Here is a 16,407-nt window from a genome sequence, read left to right on the forward strand (position 1 = left end):
ATTGGGCGAGTTGGTGTTCCATGGCGAAAGTACATATAAACAGCGCTAAACGACAGGACTAGAAGAGGAGTAGACAAACACGGCGCCGTGTTTGTCTACTCCTCTTCTAGTCCTGTCGTTTAGCGCTGTTTATATGTGCTATGCTCTCTGCCATTCACTTCAGTAGGGCGGCAACCAGCCCTCGGTGTAAACGTCAAAAACGTGGTCAAGTAGCAGAAAATTTTTAGACTACATTTTATATAGCGTAAAGAGTTTTTGCTGCTGGAGGAAAGTTAAATTACCTAGCTAAAGCCCTAGCATCAGTTTTTACTGAGAACAATAACTGGATGAAAAGTTGTTCTTAGTCTTCCTTTAAAGCAAATAGCCCAGCTCGTTGGTTGCTGCTAACGTGCTGAGAATCACTGCCAAATCTCAAAAGATAGGGGCGAAAGACTGCGAGATGGACACCACGAACGCTGGACGTCAACAGGCTATGTCTCAGAACGTTGGAAGCAACAATTAGCTTCTGCAAACCAGGGGCCGAACTCTGAGAGCTGTTTGCGCGTTAGAATGATCTGTAAAGTTTGCCGAAGTCATGGATACGATGTAATCACGAACCGTTCTTATATGCACGATGCTTGAAAAATGGGTCGCCGACTTGCACGCACCATCTGTAGCGTCCACTTAAATGCGAGCGAACTGCGATGCAGAGAATAATAATGCGGCATCCAGGACCCCCTGGAGGCTTCTCCAGCTCAACGCTCAACCATAATCAGGCACACGGCATGAAAGCTACCCTCGTCCCACTGCGCACCATCTTATGTGGCACCTACACCCGAGGTTCATGCTCACTGGTTGCTGAGCTGTAAGCGGCTAACCTCTTTCATTTTATACATATTTCCAGCAGAGTCGTCACTTTGCGGCGCAGCGGAGAACCCTGCTTAGCGTCGATGCATCCTCGCGTTCCCTGCTAGCTAGAATACGGCTCACTTTCATGGTTACTGTTGTTTCTTTCGTGAGTTTCAGTGGGCTCCTGTTTGCTTGTCTGCCTCTTACGAAAGAATGCGAAGATGCTCTCATCCTATGCTGCAAGAAAAGCTATAATTGTTAATATCGAGTGCGTCATACTGAACCACGATATCCTCAGTCGGTCTGCAACACTTCAGGTTCTTTGTCGCGCGACGTTTCGAACACAGTGGCTACGGCGTTAGGTGCAGCGTCAAAGCAAACGATCAGGATGCTGCCCTGCAAACAACTAAATGTCCAGCAGTTGTATATTTACGTCAGATATATTTGTCGTTAGGCAGGTACTCACATGCGCGTCGGCTTGAAGATCCCTGTTGCCAACGAGAATATGCTAAAAACCGACCATTTTGTAGTCTATATACATCGTGGGAGGGAACAGCGCGAAACAAAACGACAGACGAAGCAAGAGGACACAAAGACGAGCGCTGACTCGAAACTCAATGTTTTATTGAAAAACGAAAACATATATACATCACAATCATGTGAACAAACAGAGCAACGAGCATTGGTCTAGCGGAATCAAGACCATCAAACGCATAATATGCCACGTGGTGAACTCTGAACAAAAGCACCCCTGAGAACCGAAATGAAGCAAGTCACGAATTATCTAAAAACGATACTTCTTTGTCAACTAATGCCAAAGAAGGCTGGCTGATACACTGTGATTCTTTCTTCCGTATGAAATAAGCTTCCATAATCTCCCTTGTCCATTTATCCCGGTGTCTAAACAAAATTTTAGTTTTTGTGACCAAAGGGCGGCACTTTTTCTGTTTTTTATCATTTTCCTTCCCACACTCGCGGCAATGATCTTTCAGATGAGAGTATCTAGTGTATGATAGTGAATTAAGATCATTGCCGCGAGTGTGAGAAGCAAAATGATAAAAAACAGAAAAAGTGCCGCCCTTTGGTCACAAAAACGAAAATTTTGTTTAGACACCGGGATAAATTGACAAGGGAGATTATGGAAGCTTATTCCATACGGAAGAAAGAATCACAGTGTATCAACCAGCCTTCTTTGGCATTAGTTGACAAAGAAGTATCGTTTTTAGATAATTCGTGACTTGCTTCATTTCGGTTCTCAGGGGTGCCTTTGTTCGGAGTTCACCACGTGGCATATTGTGCGTTTGATGGTCTTAATTCCGCTAGACCAATGCTCGTTGCTCTGCTTGTTCACATGATTGTGATGTTTATATGTTTTCGTTTTTCAATAAAAAATTCAGTTTCGAGTCAGCGCTCGTCTTTGTGTCCTCTTGCTTTCTCTGTCGTTTTGTTTCGCGCTGTTCCCTTCCACGATGTATCAGTACAATCTCGCCCAGTTATCCATCCTTCTTCAGTCTATATACGCACGTTCAAGTTGTTTAACTGTTACATTCTCCCTATTTTAGCTTTGAACGGCACATGTAAGGCGTTTATACATATATAGACTTTTTTCTTGTTAAACTTAAATCCTACTGCGCATCGCTCACTTCTCAGCAGTGAGGAAATTTTGTCTCAGCGAAATGGGGAAATATTTGGGTGTCCATCAGGCCCTTCATTTAGGGGTCACTGAAAATATTACGCGGCCAGATTTGTTAAATGTATTCCATTCTAAGCCTATCAATGTTGTCATTCCGCTAGGTGCTCTCTCCTGTGCAAATCCATTGTTTCTGACAAGTAAAAACTAAGGAACAAATATGAGCAACAAATGTGAAAAAGCAATCTGTGAAGCAGAATACAGTTGCTCCGCATATCAAATACACCTAATCACCTCGCTTCGCTTAATGCGCGGTGGTGTTAACTTAACGAGGACTTATATATGTGATAGTGGCCTGAATGGGAAACCAATAAAATTCTTTGCGGACAGTGCATTGATGTGGAAGGTTTTTTTTTTTTCGCGAACTTGCTTTACCTAACCGCATTTACGCGCTGTCTTTCGCGATATCTTCGTAGGGAATAATACGCAGCCTGCACTTCAACGCAATAAAAAATGATTTGTACAAGCTGCGATATTTTGGTGACTGTGCAACACCCCTTTCACTCAGGCACTCGCGTTTCGTATGACTCGCGAAGCGCCGCGCGATTAGCTTCAGTAACATTAGCCGCAGGAAGCACTCGCTTCGTAGCAAGTTCGGCGAATTCACTCGACTCGGCGGAAACACTCTCTACACTGCACACTGGAGCATCAGCTTTCCTGCGAGGCTGAAATTCCTGAACAGTCCCGGCGTGGTATTATTTTCGAGTAGTAGTTCGGAGCACTGCTGGCGCCCTCTAGCCATAACAAGTGTTCGCTCTTAGTCTGTGCATACACCTGGCGGGCACTACGTTTTTAGCACTGCACTTAATCTGTTCCATCCCTAGTATATCCGGCCGCCGTGGAGGCCCAATGGTTGCTGCTGGGCTGCTGACCCGAAAGAGGCGGTTTTGATTGAGGTCGGAGCGGTCGCATTTCGATGGAGGCGAAATTCTAAAGGCGCATCTACTGTGCGACTTCCGTCCATGTTAAAGAACCCCAAGTGGTCCAAAATTTCTGCAGCCCTTCACTACGGTGTCCCTCATAGCCTGAGTCGCTTTGGGACGTTAAGACCCTAGTATAGTGGTCCAGTAAGCAACTTTATTTAGGACGCAAATTATTCTTTCAAACAGGTGCATTCTTCAGGAAAACAGCGCTGGAACAGGCAAAAGAGAAAAGAAGACGACGGGACAGGCGCTGTCTTCTTTTCTCTCGTCCCTCTTCTGCGCTGTTTTCCTGACGAATGTACCAACTCGCTCAACTCGCCATTTTAAACAGGTTCATCTACAGCACGTTACTGGGAAAAAGTGCATTTCGAATGGTACATCTTTTCCCCCTGTAGCATCGTGCCAAAGTGACACACGACCTGAACTGCACTCGCTCCAAAAGTGTCACTAAATTTGTCTGTCTGACGACCCTTAACTGTCGCACTTTTGCGGAGGCAGGCCGTGCTTCGTACATGGCTGAAAAGGCCAACAAAAAACGACGCTCTCATTAGACAAGAGTGACAAAATAAAAATATCAGTACCGTGAGTGCAGCAGTTGTCAAACGCATGCACAACGACGTGAGCAAGTAATAAAACTGGGGTTGTCTGGTTGCATGCCAGTCCTATGTTTCTTGATAATCAGCGCTTCTCATACGCGGCGGTTGCGACAGAATTGGGGCGTTTTAAGCCGCATATTACGCATCCTTCACATGGGCACGTTTTAACACGACAGCGTTGAAGGCCCCTTTGTCCAGAAAACCCGGTGTTGGTGTTGTCGACGTCAGAAGCAGCGTTGCGAGTGAAAAATCACGGGCATGGCCCCGGGAGGTGGTCCTCAGAGAGCAACCTAGGAGGTAGGTTGGGCCACCGAGGTCACGTGGCCTTGCGGCGTCATCACAACCTGCCCACCGTGGCAGGGGGCAGTCAACTTAATGATCGGTCACTCTGGAAGTGCAACGTGGGTCGACAAGGCCCCCCGTGGGGAGCACCTGCCATCGCAGGTCAAGGGTGTATCGTTCAACCACTGCACCACTGCGTCAGGAGTGGTATGAGGACTCCCAGGGATCTATGAATGCAAAGTAGGGAGCGACATTGTGTATGTATGGGAATTAACTCTAAGCCATTCCGCCATACCCTAAAATGCGGAGCTTAATGTACCCTCCAACTTTTTTTTCGTCTGGAGAAAACCCCACGGAAGCTTGGAAACGAACGACCACCATATACGTTTCCACGAGCGCCGCCGTCTGCCTATATCCACAGTACCGGAGGGACGTTGTCGCCACCTATAGGTCTATGCGGCTCTAGCTGCCGCTACATTTGCACTCAAGGTGCAGAAAGAAATATTAATTTCTCCTCTTTTTGGGTTAAAGAGAGTGGCGGAGAGAATGTAGTGCTTCACGGTTGCGGAAGTTACAACTCGATAAGGAGGCTTGTACGCATAACCTTTGTCGATCTACATATTTGTGGGCATGATACACTACAAATTGCTGCCACGGCTTTCCACTTCTCAGAACCTTTTCCAGCTATTCTAGCTTCTTGCATGGCATTTGAGTGCTTACGATTTCCGCCGCTTCTTAGGTGGCACACACATGCATGCGTGCGGGCGTGTAATCTGATGAAAAATATTTTATTTTCTGCGTCATAAGTGTCCAGCGAAATATGCGAAAACTGAAGCTTTTGAGCAGCGTTTAGGGAAGGACAGTGAGAAGGGAATAGAGGATGTAACAGAATGGTGAAGGCGATTTCCCCTGGTAGGTCAGGCCGGGGAAGCCGTCCTCTTTATGGATGCATATAGGCCTGTTTTATCGCAGTACAACAAAAAAAAATAACAGCGAGATCCAAGGAAATTATGGATGCCATGTACGACATAGCTCGAAGTCATTAGCCAGGTTTCACTGGCAGCTGTGCGCTCTATAGACTTCAACTGGAACAGATAATCCGGTTATCGCCCACAGTCGGCATTCCCAACTCCGACCCGGAACGGAAACGGACATGGACATAGAACCGCACTGAGGCACGGGACAGCGGGCCGCGGGGACAATACATTAAAATCGCCATAGCCCTTACAAATAAAATAAAACGAATTAAATGAAATTAATGTCGCTGCTCAGAATGAATGAAATCAACGCAGGATACCTTCGTCGAAATGGGTTCGTTGACTGCGATATTAATTTGCGTTTAATGGTAAACGTGAAAACAACGTACGAAGTGTTGCATACGGTTCGGCGGTCTTTGGTGTTTTACTGCTTTTCTTTTCATTTCGATTTCTTTGTTCGATGAACGGAAATTTCGCTGTTCTGTATTATGTCACAACGTGTTTCTTGTAAATGCTTGCCTATGAATGTGCACATGCTCTGTTGATCTGCGTTTTTATTTCTACACGTATAGTTTTTAACTTGCCGAACTGGGCCTCGGGCAACTCTTAAGCTACCCTCGTAGCTTCCTGTGCGAGGCCCATTTCCGGTTTCTCACTGTAAAAAATAAATATTAAGAAATAAATGCGCACTGATCGTGGCATTACGCGTCCTCACCGAAAGCCACTAGAAGAAGGTTCATAGTGGGACATTAAGGGAGGGCAAAGTCCGTTGTGAACTCCCAATTAACTCCGACGTACTGCGTTGTTCAACGAGCACTGTCATGCCCACTGACTTTTTTGCACACGACATCCTTCGTAATGAGGCCGCCGCAGCCGGCACTCGGTGCCACGACTTCGGGGCCAGCACCCGAACAACCTGACTAATGAGCCACGGCGGCTGGCAACACTAGACCGCCCGTCTGTTTATGAGCGCACACTGAATACACGTCCACGTATAGTGTACAGTCTGGCGCAATTTAGAGCCGACCAATTTAGGCTTAACCCACTCCACTTAAATTGCTCGTATGCACTTTATTTCCGCAAGAAGGCTGAAGGAAATACCTCAGCTTAGTTGTGTGAATGATTATTCTGTGCTCCACTGTCATTTTTATTTCAGAGTAAGTGCCCATCATACGAGTAAAAATATTTTCGCTTCCATTCGGCCGAAACGACCGCGATAAACTTCAAATCGCGTTACTCTGCTTACTGCATACATGGAAACGTAAGTGGGAGGCTATTCTCGCTTTTGCTTTAATGGGTTTAATGCACCGTACGGCTATATTTACACTAATTCATGTCCACTCTCTCCGTCTCCGCTTCCTCATGACCACTTCCCTGGTACCTGTACGTCTTTGTCCGCCCGGCCACTGACGGACCTGAATAAAAATAAATGGCCCACACTACACTATAAGCACGCGATCTATACAGAACCACGCATACACGCCCGAGTAAGCAGGAGGGTAGGTTATCGATGTCATCTACGTGCGCTGGGAGATGAAAATGAGGGAAAAGAAATCGACGAAAGAGAGACTTCGGATACAATGCATGGACCTCTGTTGGGGACAACCTCACCTGGATAAGAATTTACGTCCCAGCTCACAATGGAAAGCAGAGAAGCACCCATATATTTATAAGCGTGCCCTGAATACACGGCCATGTCAGTAGCGGCATTGTCAGTTTATCCATGTTATATGAGCAAGCCAGGAGGAAGGAGACGAAGATGAGAATTTAGTAGGCTAAGATAATAGCCTGAAAATATATGTGCCTCCACGAGAGCTTCCTTGAGGGCTGCGCAACAGAAAGGTGTCCCACTGTTAACAGGAATGCCCTACGGCATTCAGTGCAGTAGGGCATCTCAGACATAGCGCAAATTAACCTGCAAACATTTAAGAGATACACACATAAATATGCATAATGCAGCTGCCTTACAGCAGAGGGCCCTCGTTTTTTTTTTAAAGCAGCAGGAAGGTAAGCAAAATAACTTGCGCCGTCATCCCAGAGTAGCTCCAGCCGACCATGTTCTTGTCTTGAAGAGCAGCATTTTCGATCCTTACCGCGTACGAAGCAAAACTGCTGCCAATAAACTGAATGGGTCCAGGAGCGGTGCCGTTTATGGGCCGCCCCGTGAAGCGGTAAGTGTCGAAGTCTGAAACAAAGACAGTAATAAAACATTGACAGTAGACTGAAAATTGTTTCGTAGCAACCCAGACTCGGCTCAGTGCTATCACTTGGCACGCTATTGCATTTTCGCCCAAAATTTCTAGGTGGATAAAATGTTCATCTTGTGAAAAAAAAACATAAAAACTGTATTACACCTTTCCAGAACAGAACCTACATCTTAAAACCCCTCAAAGCGAAAAACCTAAATAATAATGGTTACGCCTCTGAAGACAACCATAACACTAACAGCAAGAAAGCTTCTAAGTAATCACTTGCATATCTAGTTCTCATGAGCCGAACCTGTTTTCATAGTTTCATTGTGAGTACATCGACCATCATGCACAGAGAACAGACATAAAATATTCGCGCAAAACGCTTTGAGCAGTTATTTAGCGGAGTCTCAAACGGACCGATATGCACTTATTACAGAAAACAACTTGACAGCGAACACGAACTGTCGGATTTCCGTGGGGGTCACCCTTAGATTGCAGCATGTACTACGCTTGACTATATGCTGTGACCAATAAGCTGGCAGGAATGGGTCTTATTCTGCGTCAGCAGTGAACTCATTCCCTGGCCACTCCTCACCATACCCGGCAAAAGACATGCAGGGCGAGGAGCGGGTGCCATAACCGTCGCTATTGTCGTCAATAATATATTATTTCTCGCTCTCCGTATATAAATAATTCCGCTGGTGAATCGCCAACTAAGTTTGTTCTAACAGTAACATCAATAAAAACCAAAAATGTACCAGGCTATAAAATATTAAACGTTGCCATGAACAAAACACGCATGCTCAGAAAGCTGGCCCTAAAACTAATCTCTGTAGCTTATTGTATTTTCTAAATTTCTTCGAATAAATTCTTCCTGTTGATTTTTAATACAACGATATATTTTTATTCTCGAACATTTGTCAAATTGGCAGTTCTAACAGAAACGAGCTGTCACATATTCGCTGCCTCGTTAATGTCGCCAACTACCTGCATTTCATTACGTGAATACACTTTCACCAATATAAATAACCCTGTTCTTTCATTCTGTATACACTGAGTAATTGCTTAGACATATTTCGAGGCTCTTTGAGCACTTCAACTTAAGCTGGTTAGTTTTGGTCTTTAAAAATAGGGGGAAACTTATTTTGGCTGCTCAAACGCGTGGGCTTTACATATAAGGATATATTAAAAAGGACTCCTTTCTTCAGCTCGGGAAAGTACACTGACACCTTGTTAATTCGAACATGCTTAACTCGAACTTAGAGCAGATAGCTGGGCTAGTTGGTGGCTTGTAACACTATGATTCTTGTTTCCAGGCTCCCCCCCCCCCCACGCACACGCACACACGCACACTCTCTCTCTCTGTCTCCCTCCTTCCTTTTTCCTTGCGCTGGAAAAATTCAAACGCGCAATGGAGTTAAGCTTGTCTCACTTGTTCTTCGCGCTCGGTATGTAATTAGAAATATTACTATAACGGAAAAAAAATGCAGGTTACACTTGGGTACAAACGATCTCTTGTTGCTCTTTTGCATTAATCACTGAGTGGTTGTCAGAGGAAAACCCCCGCTTAGAGCCTGCGCGGAGGGTGTTATCGGTAGCATCAACGTCACATTTACCTTTCTGTGTGGAATATTCTTTATCGGCAGGAGACACGCACCTACAGGTGCAATAATTCACGCCATCACACTGCCAGTCATACAAGCAACATGTGTTGTATGCTCATAATTTATTACGTGAAGACAAATGATTGGTTAATGCAGCTTTGCCATCTTGGCATTAGCCCAGTCGTAGATGCTAAACGATGTTAAATCAACAAACGCCGCGGTTGGCCGGTTATGGTGACTAACTGAATAATTCAACTGCATCACTCGGTAGATGGCGTTTGGCGTTGCGGTTTGGAGCTTAGAACGAATGACTTCCGAAGTGGCGGCAGACGAATGATTATTGGTCACACTGTCTTGTATGCACCCGACTGAGAGGACTCGCTGTGGATTTTCCTTGGCGGTGCTGAGACGGCATCCTGAAAAAAAAGGCGCCGTGCATGGAAAGCTCACCTTCGAGTGCAACGGTGACGACTTGCGACCAGACGGTATGTCCCGAAGGCAGGGCCTTGAGGCCGCACCGGTAGCCGCCCTGGCTGGACTGGTAGGTGTGCGTGAATGCATTGGGCTCGCTCACCTTCTCCGGCTGCAGGGACCAGTGCGTGTGGTCGAGGAACACACCGTTCTTGGTCCAGACGTGCGCGTACGCGTAGCTGCCCGGCGGCGCGGTCCTGAGCTCGGTGCCGTCACCAAGCGTGGCTCGACACTTGAGGACCAGGCCGGGGAGGTTCCAGCTCAGGAGTACGGGAGACCGGTTCGAAATTATTTCCACAGTCACGGTCTCATCTGGCAAACAGGAATGTACAGCGTCACCCTGGACTTCAGTACAAAGAGGCTAATAAGCGGGCACTTGAGGATAGTGTTTATGACTTTCTGTCAGGGGAGTTTCTTATATGACAGAAGTCAATAGACTTATTTCTTTGGGCACCTGAAGCTCGAGTCCAAGGGAACTAATTTTGGAATTTGGGAGAAAAACAGTGGCATTTTTTTTTATCCTGACTCCTTTCGGTGTCTACAGCATGCGGCTTTCAAATGATAATGGACATGCCTAACTGTAGTTTTGTATGACCACGCTTTTTGCCGTACTATGGCGTCGAATGTAAGTGTGAACAGTACGTTTCCTATTATGCTCCAAAGTTGAGTAAAAAAAAAGCTGAAGTAAAGAAAAACGCTGAAAACAAGAATCAATGAGTACGAAAACAGAAGATGTCTATCTTCGTGGCGCCGGTCAAGTTTTTCCGGTTTCGCTGAACTCAGCACCCAGCTACAAGAACATGACAGGCGCAGAGGCAGATAAAAAAATTTAACCTGAACCCGGCTTTCCAGTGACATCGTGAAACCTAATGCAGGTACTGCGGCTCCTCATCTGACCATGCTGGCGCTGTGACTGTCCCCAAAAGCCACCGCTAACTGCTTCGCGAACTAGCAGAGGCTTACTGTATGCAGAAAGTTCCTTGGGAAAGCCAGGTTCACGTCGTATATATTGCTTCACTGAATAAAGAAAGTGTGCTTTTAAAGACAGGAGCGCCAGTGGGATACAATCCTCATAACGTTAATCTTCCTTTCTTGCACACGCCGAACAAACCGCATCATAATCGGACCGTTGGCGTCGTGAGTGCGCCCTTCGGAAATGCTGCACCTGCAGACGCTAATCCCATCGATACTGCACCAACGTTATTGCATCGACGGTCTCTACCTTTGCGTGCCAAGCGAGGGTAATGTTGTGAGATTCAGGCGTTTTTCGGGCTTAATGCAGAGAGTAAGGAAGGCGTAATGAAGCCACGCGGAAATTGTCTTCTCAAGTCTCTTTTGCGACATACAATATCTTCCGATCGATAATTCAACTACGCCTTCAAAGGGGCTCGAAGCATAATTACTAAATTTGATCTAAAACATTACTTATTTCGTGAAATGAAAGGTACCGCTTTGTGCTCTAAAATGCAGTGTAATTCGCGCACAACAAACCAGTCCGTTTAGACTTCGGTTCAAGTACGTGAGACGCCAAGCATTTCGGGTTGCGCGGATAAAAGTTCCTTTCATGGCCGGTGCTTCATATAAGCTGCCTCATGTATGTTTCCTGTCGCCTCACAGTTTCTTCCTTCATCACGGGCTGCCAAGCGTTTAACGTGAGCCCGCGCTGTGAGGCGTTGCGCCCCTCGCGTCCTGGCTCAGTGCCAGTAGCGCGCAGAGCGAACCACTGGCGTCTGCTGGAACTCGAAGAAGCGCAAACGACATCCCGCGGACACTTTGCTATAGTACAGGGGGGAAACAACGGTTTGGCAAGGCTACTCAGATGGAAGGCGGAGGCCATTTCGTCACATCCCCGCGCGCTTTCTGCGAGATGTCGAGTTAACTAGGACATCTAGTCCATGTGACAGCACCTTCTTCACCACTTTCCCGCTAAATAGGCATTATGTAGATCAAATACACGCGATTGAGTCGAGCGTATAATGGGTGACATTAAACGATTCCAGCTTCCAGCGTCGCGACGCCTGGCGTTGTGAGGTTACCGACGGCAAGGCGCAGGGCTCACGTACCTGACACGTCGAGGGGCTTGAGCTGTTTGTCCTCAATGCAAACAACCGTGTACTGTTCGTCGCAGGGTCTCGTCTCGACGGCGCCTGACGAGGTGTTCAGGACGGCACACTCGTGGTATGGGTTGGCGTACGCTATGGTGTCCCCGTAGGGCGAGTAGTCTCCTTGCCTGCGCGTAATGTGCAGCGTGAGTAAATACTCCCGTATACAGTCCACCTTCAGCTCAGGATCTCCAGCGAAAGCCGAGGACGGCAAGCGCTCTTGAAATGGTAGAAGGACCGAAGTCGATCGGTTTGCTTCGCAGAGTGCGCATCCAGAGCAACGTAGCAATGAGCGGCTTTGGCGATAAGCAGACCTATGGAATCCACCTTTTCTATACCTGTCTCTACTGCTGTGAACCGAACCACTACGCAGCCTCGCTGTGCCAGGTATTTCTCGTCGCTATACCTTCTAAGCAAGAACAGCATACAAATATTACATACATCGACGCAGAAACGAAGATTTCCTCAGCTTGTGCCAATGACTTATAAGAAGCTGAACCTAAGTGTAATGAGAATGTACATACAAAGACAGCCTACAGTCCCTGAAACCAGGGAGCACAGCGCAATATTTGAAAGTTTTTCTTATTTTATTTTTATTTTAGTTTGTGCGTTGATCAATGGGAAATTGATAGCGTAATTAATTTATTGATCAAAGATAATTCATAGAAAGCAGAAGTTGACATAATTCTATTTCTTGATTTAGACCAGCTTGTAAAGCAGCCCCTACGCATTCAGAATGGCTCAGCATCCATTTTAGATTTATATCTTTTATCTGATAAACTGCTTCGTCGTGGTGGCAAACTGCAGATCGTGGAAGGCATATTAGACCATAAGATGATATGCTTAGCCTTGAAACTCAGCCATGTTCCTAAATGCAGGAGGCATAAACATGTATTTCCAAATTCTTCACGTGTCGATGACGTTGGCATTTTGGATGCGTTACACAGCTCCTTCTCCAGCTTCCTCTCTCTTTCCGAGACATGTCGGGTCGATCACTTAAGGTTAATCTTCAAGAATTTGGTGTTAAAGCGTAGAAACGATTTCGTGCCATGTGCTTAAAAAATTGTGCATAACACTTATTCCTGGATGTCCAAAGAAATTGTGCGCTTAAAGCGGAAAGCAAAAAGACTTAGAAAACAGATCCAGAAGTTTCCCTCTGCTTCTAATATGCTCAAGCTTTCACACATGCGCCTTCAGCTGAAGGGATTCATAAATAAAGCAAAGCATAATTATCATCATGCAACTATGAAAACTTTCGTTGTCTCATCGCCTGTTAAGTACTGGCGGCATTTTAAACCCAGAAAAGACCAATGCTTTTAGTATGTGTATCGACGGTGCGACTGTGACTGACAAGTCCCAAATTGCGAATGCATTCAACAAATTTTTCTGTTCCATATTTACATTTGATGACCGCAAAAGACCACATTTTATATCCCATGGTAACAACTCCGCTATCAGTGGTGTATCTACATCAGAACAAGGCGTCTTATCGCTTTTTACGGAGCATCGATACAAAAAAGGCACACAGAACTGACGGGATTCCAACCGCCTTCCTGTACAGGTACGCAGAGTGGTGCTCCAAATATTTATCTGTTATTTTTAGAATATCCTTATCTCAAGCAGCGCTTCCAGTTGACTGGAAGTATGCGAAAATTACGCCCATACCGAAAGCGGAAAACAAATCACTTCTAGCATCATACAGACCAATTTCTCTATTCAGCACAAGCGCCAAAATAATGGAACATATTTTCAAACACATATCTTTTTTTCCTGGAGGAGCAGAACTTAATCGATTCCCGACAGCACGGCTTCCGCAAGGGCGTATCTACGATTACGCAACTTATAGAGGCAGTGCATGATTTTGCAGCAGCAATCGATAAACAAAACCAGATAGATATTATTTTTTTAGAGTTCGAAAAAGCTTTCGACTGCGTGTCCCACCCAAAGCTGCTATTAAAATTGCAAACCATACTCAGGAACGACACATTGCTCGCATGGATAGCAGCTTATCTCTCCTGTAGAGGCCAATGTGTGGGAATTGATGGAGTGTGCTCAGCTATATGTTTGTCCAGTCGGGTGTTCCACAGGGATCTGTTCTTGGACCGCTTTATTATAGATTTTATTAATGATATTGTTATTGCAGTACCCGGGAAAATAAAACTTTTTGCCGATGATTGTGTTATTTATCAATAAATTAAAAATTCTAATGAGCAATCTCCCCTAAATTCTTCGTTTGATAAAATAGAAAACTGTAGGTGAACGTCGCAAATGAAAATAAACAGGAAAAAAACGATAACAATGACAGTAACACGCAAAAGAGAACCGCTCCTATTTCCCTATTCTGTCAATGGACACCCTTTATCTTCCGTTGAAAGCTGTAAACACTTAGGTGTAATCCTCACGTCAGATCTCAGATGGGATGAACATGTTTCATACATTACAAAAAAGGCTAGGCAGAAACTAGGTTACATGAGAAGAACCGTGCAAAAATCTACACAAGAGATAAAACTCCTTGCCTTCAAAACTTTTTTCAGACCCGTTCTTGAATATGCTTCTGCAGTCTAGGATCCGTACACTCAATCAAACATTGCCAAACTCGAAAGCATCCAAAAAAAGCCAGCTCGATTCATCTATAGCTCGTATAGTTGGCTACCTCAGCAACTGCACTTGTGGAAAAAGCTAATTCAGAAACATTACAATTGCGGCGGTATTATGAACGAATGAAATGCATGCATCTACTCTACAGTAGTAAGTTAGGTATAGAGAGTAGCATTTATATCGGACCTGTTATACGGCGATGTACACGATTAAAAAGAATATATGTGCCGAACAGATACCTCTAAAAATTTCTTTTTTTTTCAAAGAACCACCCGTCAGTGAAACGCTTTGCCTTCTGACGCTGTGGAATGCCCGACTGCCGAATCTTTCGTATCAGAATTGAAGTAAATAAGTTAACTCAGCTAAGCGTTTGGGTTCGCGCTATTGATATTCTTTCGTGACTGAGTGAGTGATTATATTCATGCTGCTGTATTTTTTAATCCTAACCTATGTAGTTTTGCAGATTCACCTTCTTTGTTTGTTATTTTGTTTCTTTGTTTCTTTCTTCATGCTTTGTGCTTTATTGTTTTGAAAGCATTGCCATCCCGCACTGCTGCTGCTGCCAACAAACGAGTTTTAGGACCTGTCAAGCTGCTTCCGCAGCTTTTTTCCCTCGAACCTGTCCGTTCTCAAATGTATTTTGCAAACGGAAAAATAAAGCACTTACTTACTTACTTTTTTCATCAATCTTTGTGATTGGTATCTTGGTTTTGCTGGCGGTACAGCGTGTGTCTTCCGTTAGTGTTTATCCGCCAAAGCGTGCTGTTGATGCCAGTGTTCTTGTGTTATGTGTCAGTCTTGCTTCTTTCTATATGCTCGAACAGTGCGAGCTTGCACAAAGCATTTTTCTTTCTTCTTTTTTTCTGTCTTTTTTCTTTTTCTTTTTTCTCGGTGTTAATCTGCTCAAGCAGGCGTATGACACCACTGTTGCCATTATCACGTCTTGTCGGGCTTTTTTGTACTTTCTTCATAATGTATGCTCACTTCTGCCAAAGGCCTTCTGAGAATGCTAGCAGTACCACTGAAATAAGTAATAAATAAAAGCATCCTCCGAATATTGCGTCCGGTCCTCTACCAACTGAGCTACGTCGGCAGCTGTCCAATCTTCTGTAATCGCGGGTCTTTGTATGGCGCGTAAACTAACCTTCACAGTGTTCACCAGCGTTCACTAAAAGTCCCAAGGGGGCCAAAGCGGAATCCCATGCAGCCTCAGGCGAAAATATGCGAAAAATAGGATAATATACGGCGGCAAATTACCGCCGCCCTGATTTCCCCTGGGAAACGATGAGGCGAGATGGGATGGAAAGGGGACAGCGGAAAGGCTGATATGCTTTCAGAGATGCTGAAAAATATCTGAGAAGTACAACCTGTATAGAGCAAGGCAGCCTGGCATGGCTGTGTGGTAGTTACTGTTTCCGGTCTCATTTATGGTTTTTAAAAGTGGCATTGGTCGGAGAGCTCCACCGCACACACATCAGGAAAATGATGTAAATGTGTTAATTTTTGACGGATGGTTGAAATGTGAAAGTGTTTCAAGACTTTCGTGCGCGATTTTATAGGTAACGCAGCCAACATTCCGCGCACAAAAAAAAAAAAAACGTCCTTCCCTTAGTGTCCTTTTTCAATGTTTTGGAAACGCCGACAGCCACTATGTTGACAGTGGTGCTGCATCAGCTGCGCTGCTGCCGTTTTGTTTTGGTTTTAAACACTATCCAGAAACTGAACTGCAAATATGTGCCAATTTCTCTTCATCCACAGCCGCCGCGGTGGCTCAGTGGTTATGGTGCTCAGCTGCTGACCCAAAAGACGCGGGTTCGATCCCGGCCGCGGCGGCTGGAATTTCTTTGGAGGAGAAATTCTAGAGGCCCGTGTACTGTGCGATGTCAGTGCACGTTAAAGAACCCCAGGTGGTCGAAATTTCCGGAGCCCTCCACTACGGCGTCTCTCATAGCCTTAGTTGCTTTGGGACGTTAAACCCCATAAACCAACCAACCATCTTCATCCACACCTTCAACAACGTATGTGCGGTAGGTAACATGTTGAAAATAAGTAAAATACTGGGAAAAGACGGTTTCTCGTGCGATAGACATTGCCAGTTTGACTTCGTTGAAAGTAGTTTTAAAACCATCATAATGCTCTCAACT

At 45.3% G+C, this 16,407-nt stretch overlaps 1 protein-coding gene across 2 annotated transcripts in view; it reads right to left on the reverse strand.

Annotated features, from left to right (window-relative positions):
* The window catches only part of LOC149355353 (uncharacterized), a 166,637-nt gene that overhangs the window by 91,344 nt on the left and 58,886 nt on the right, over window positions 1-16,407 (reverse strand). For both annotated transcript variants that reach the window (XM_089583774.1, XM_089583775.1), the window contains exons 5-7: window positions 11,627-11,793; window positions 9,543-9,875; window positions 7,322-7,481 (exon numbers count right to left, since the gene is read on the reverse strand). In XM_089583774.1, coding sequence (XP_089439900.1) covers window positions 7,322-7,481; window positions 9,543-9,875; window positions 11,627-11,793 — 660 coding nt within the window. The remainder of the gene's footprint in view (window positions 1-7,321; window positions 7,482-9,542; window positions 9,876-11,626; window positions 11,794-16,407) is intronic.

The sequence above is a fragment of the Amblyomma mixtum genome, chromosome 3 (assembly GCF_055824585.1).
Source record: "Amblyomma mixtum isolate Tamu chromosome 3, ASM5582458v1, whole genome shotgun sequence".
Lineage (NCBI taxonomy): Eukaryota > Metazoa > Arthropoda > Arachnida > Ixodida > Ixodidae > Amblyomma > Amblyomma mixtum.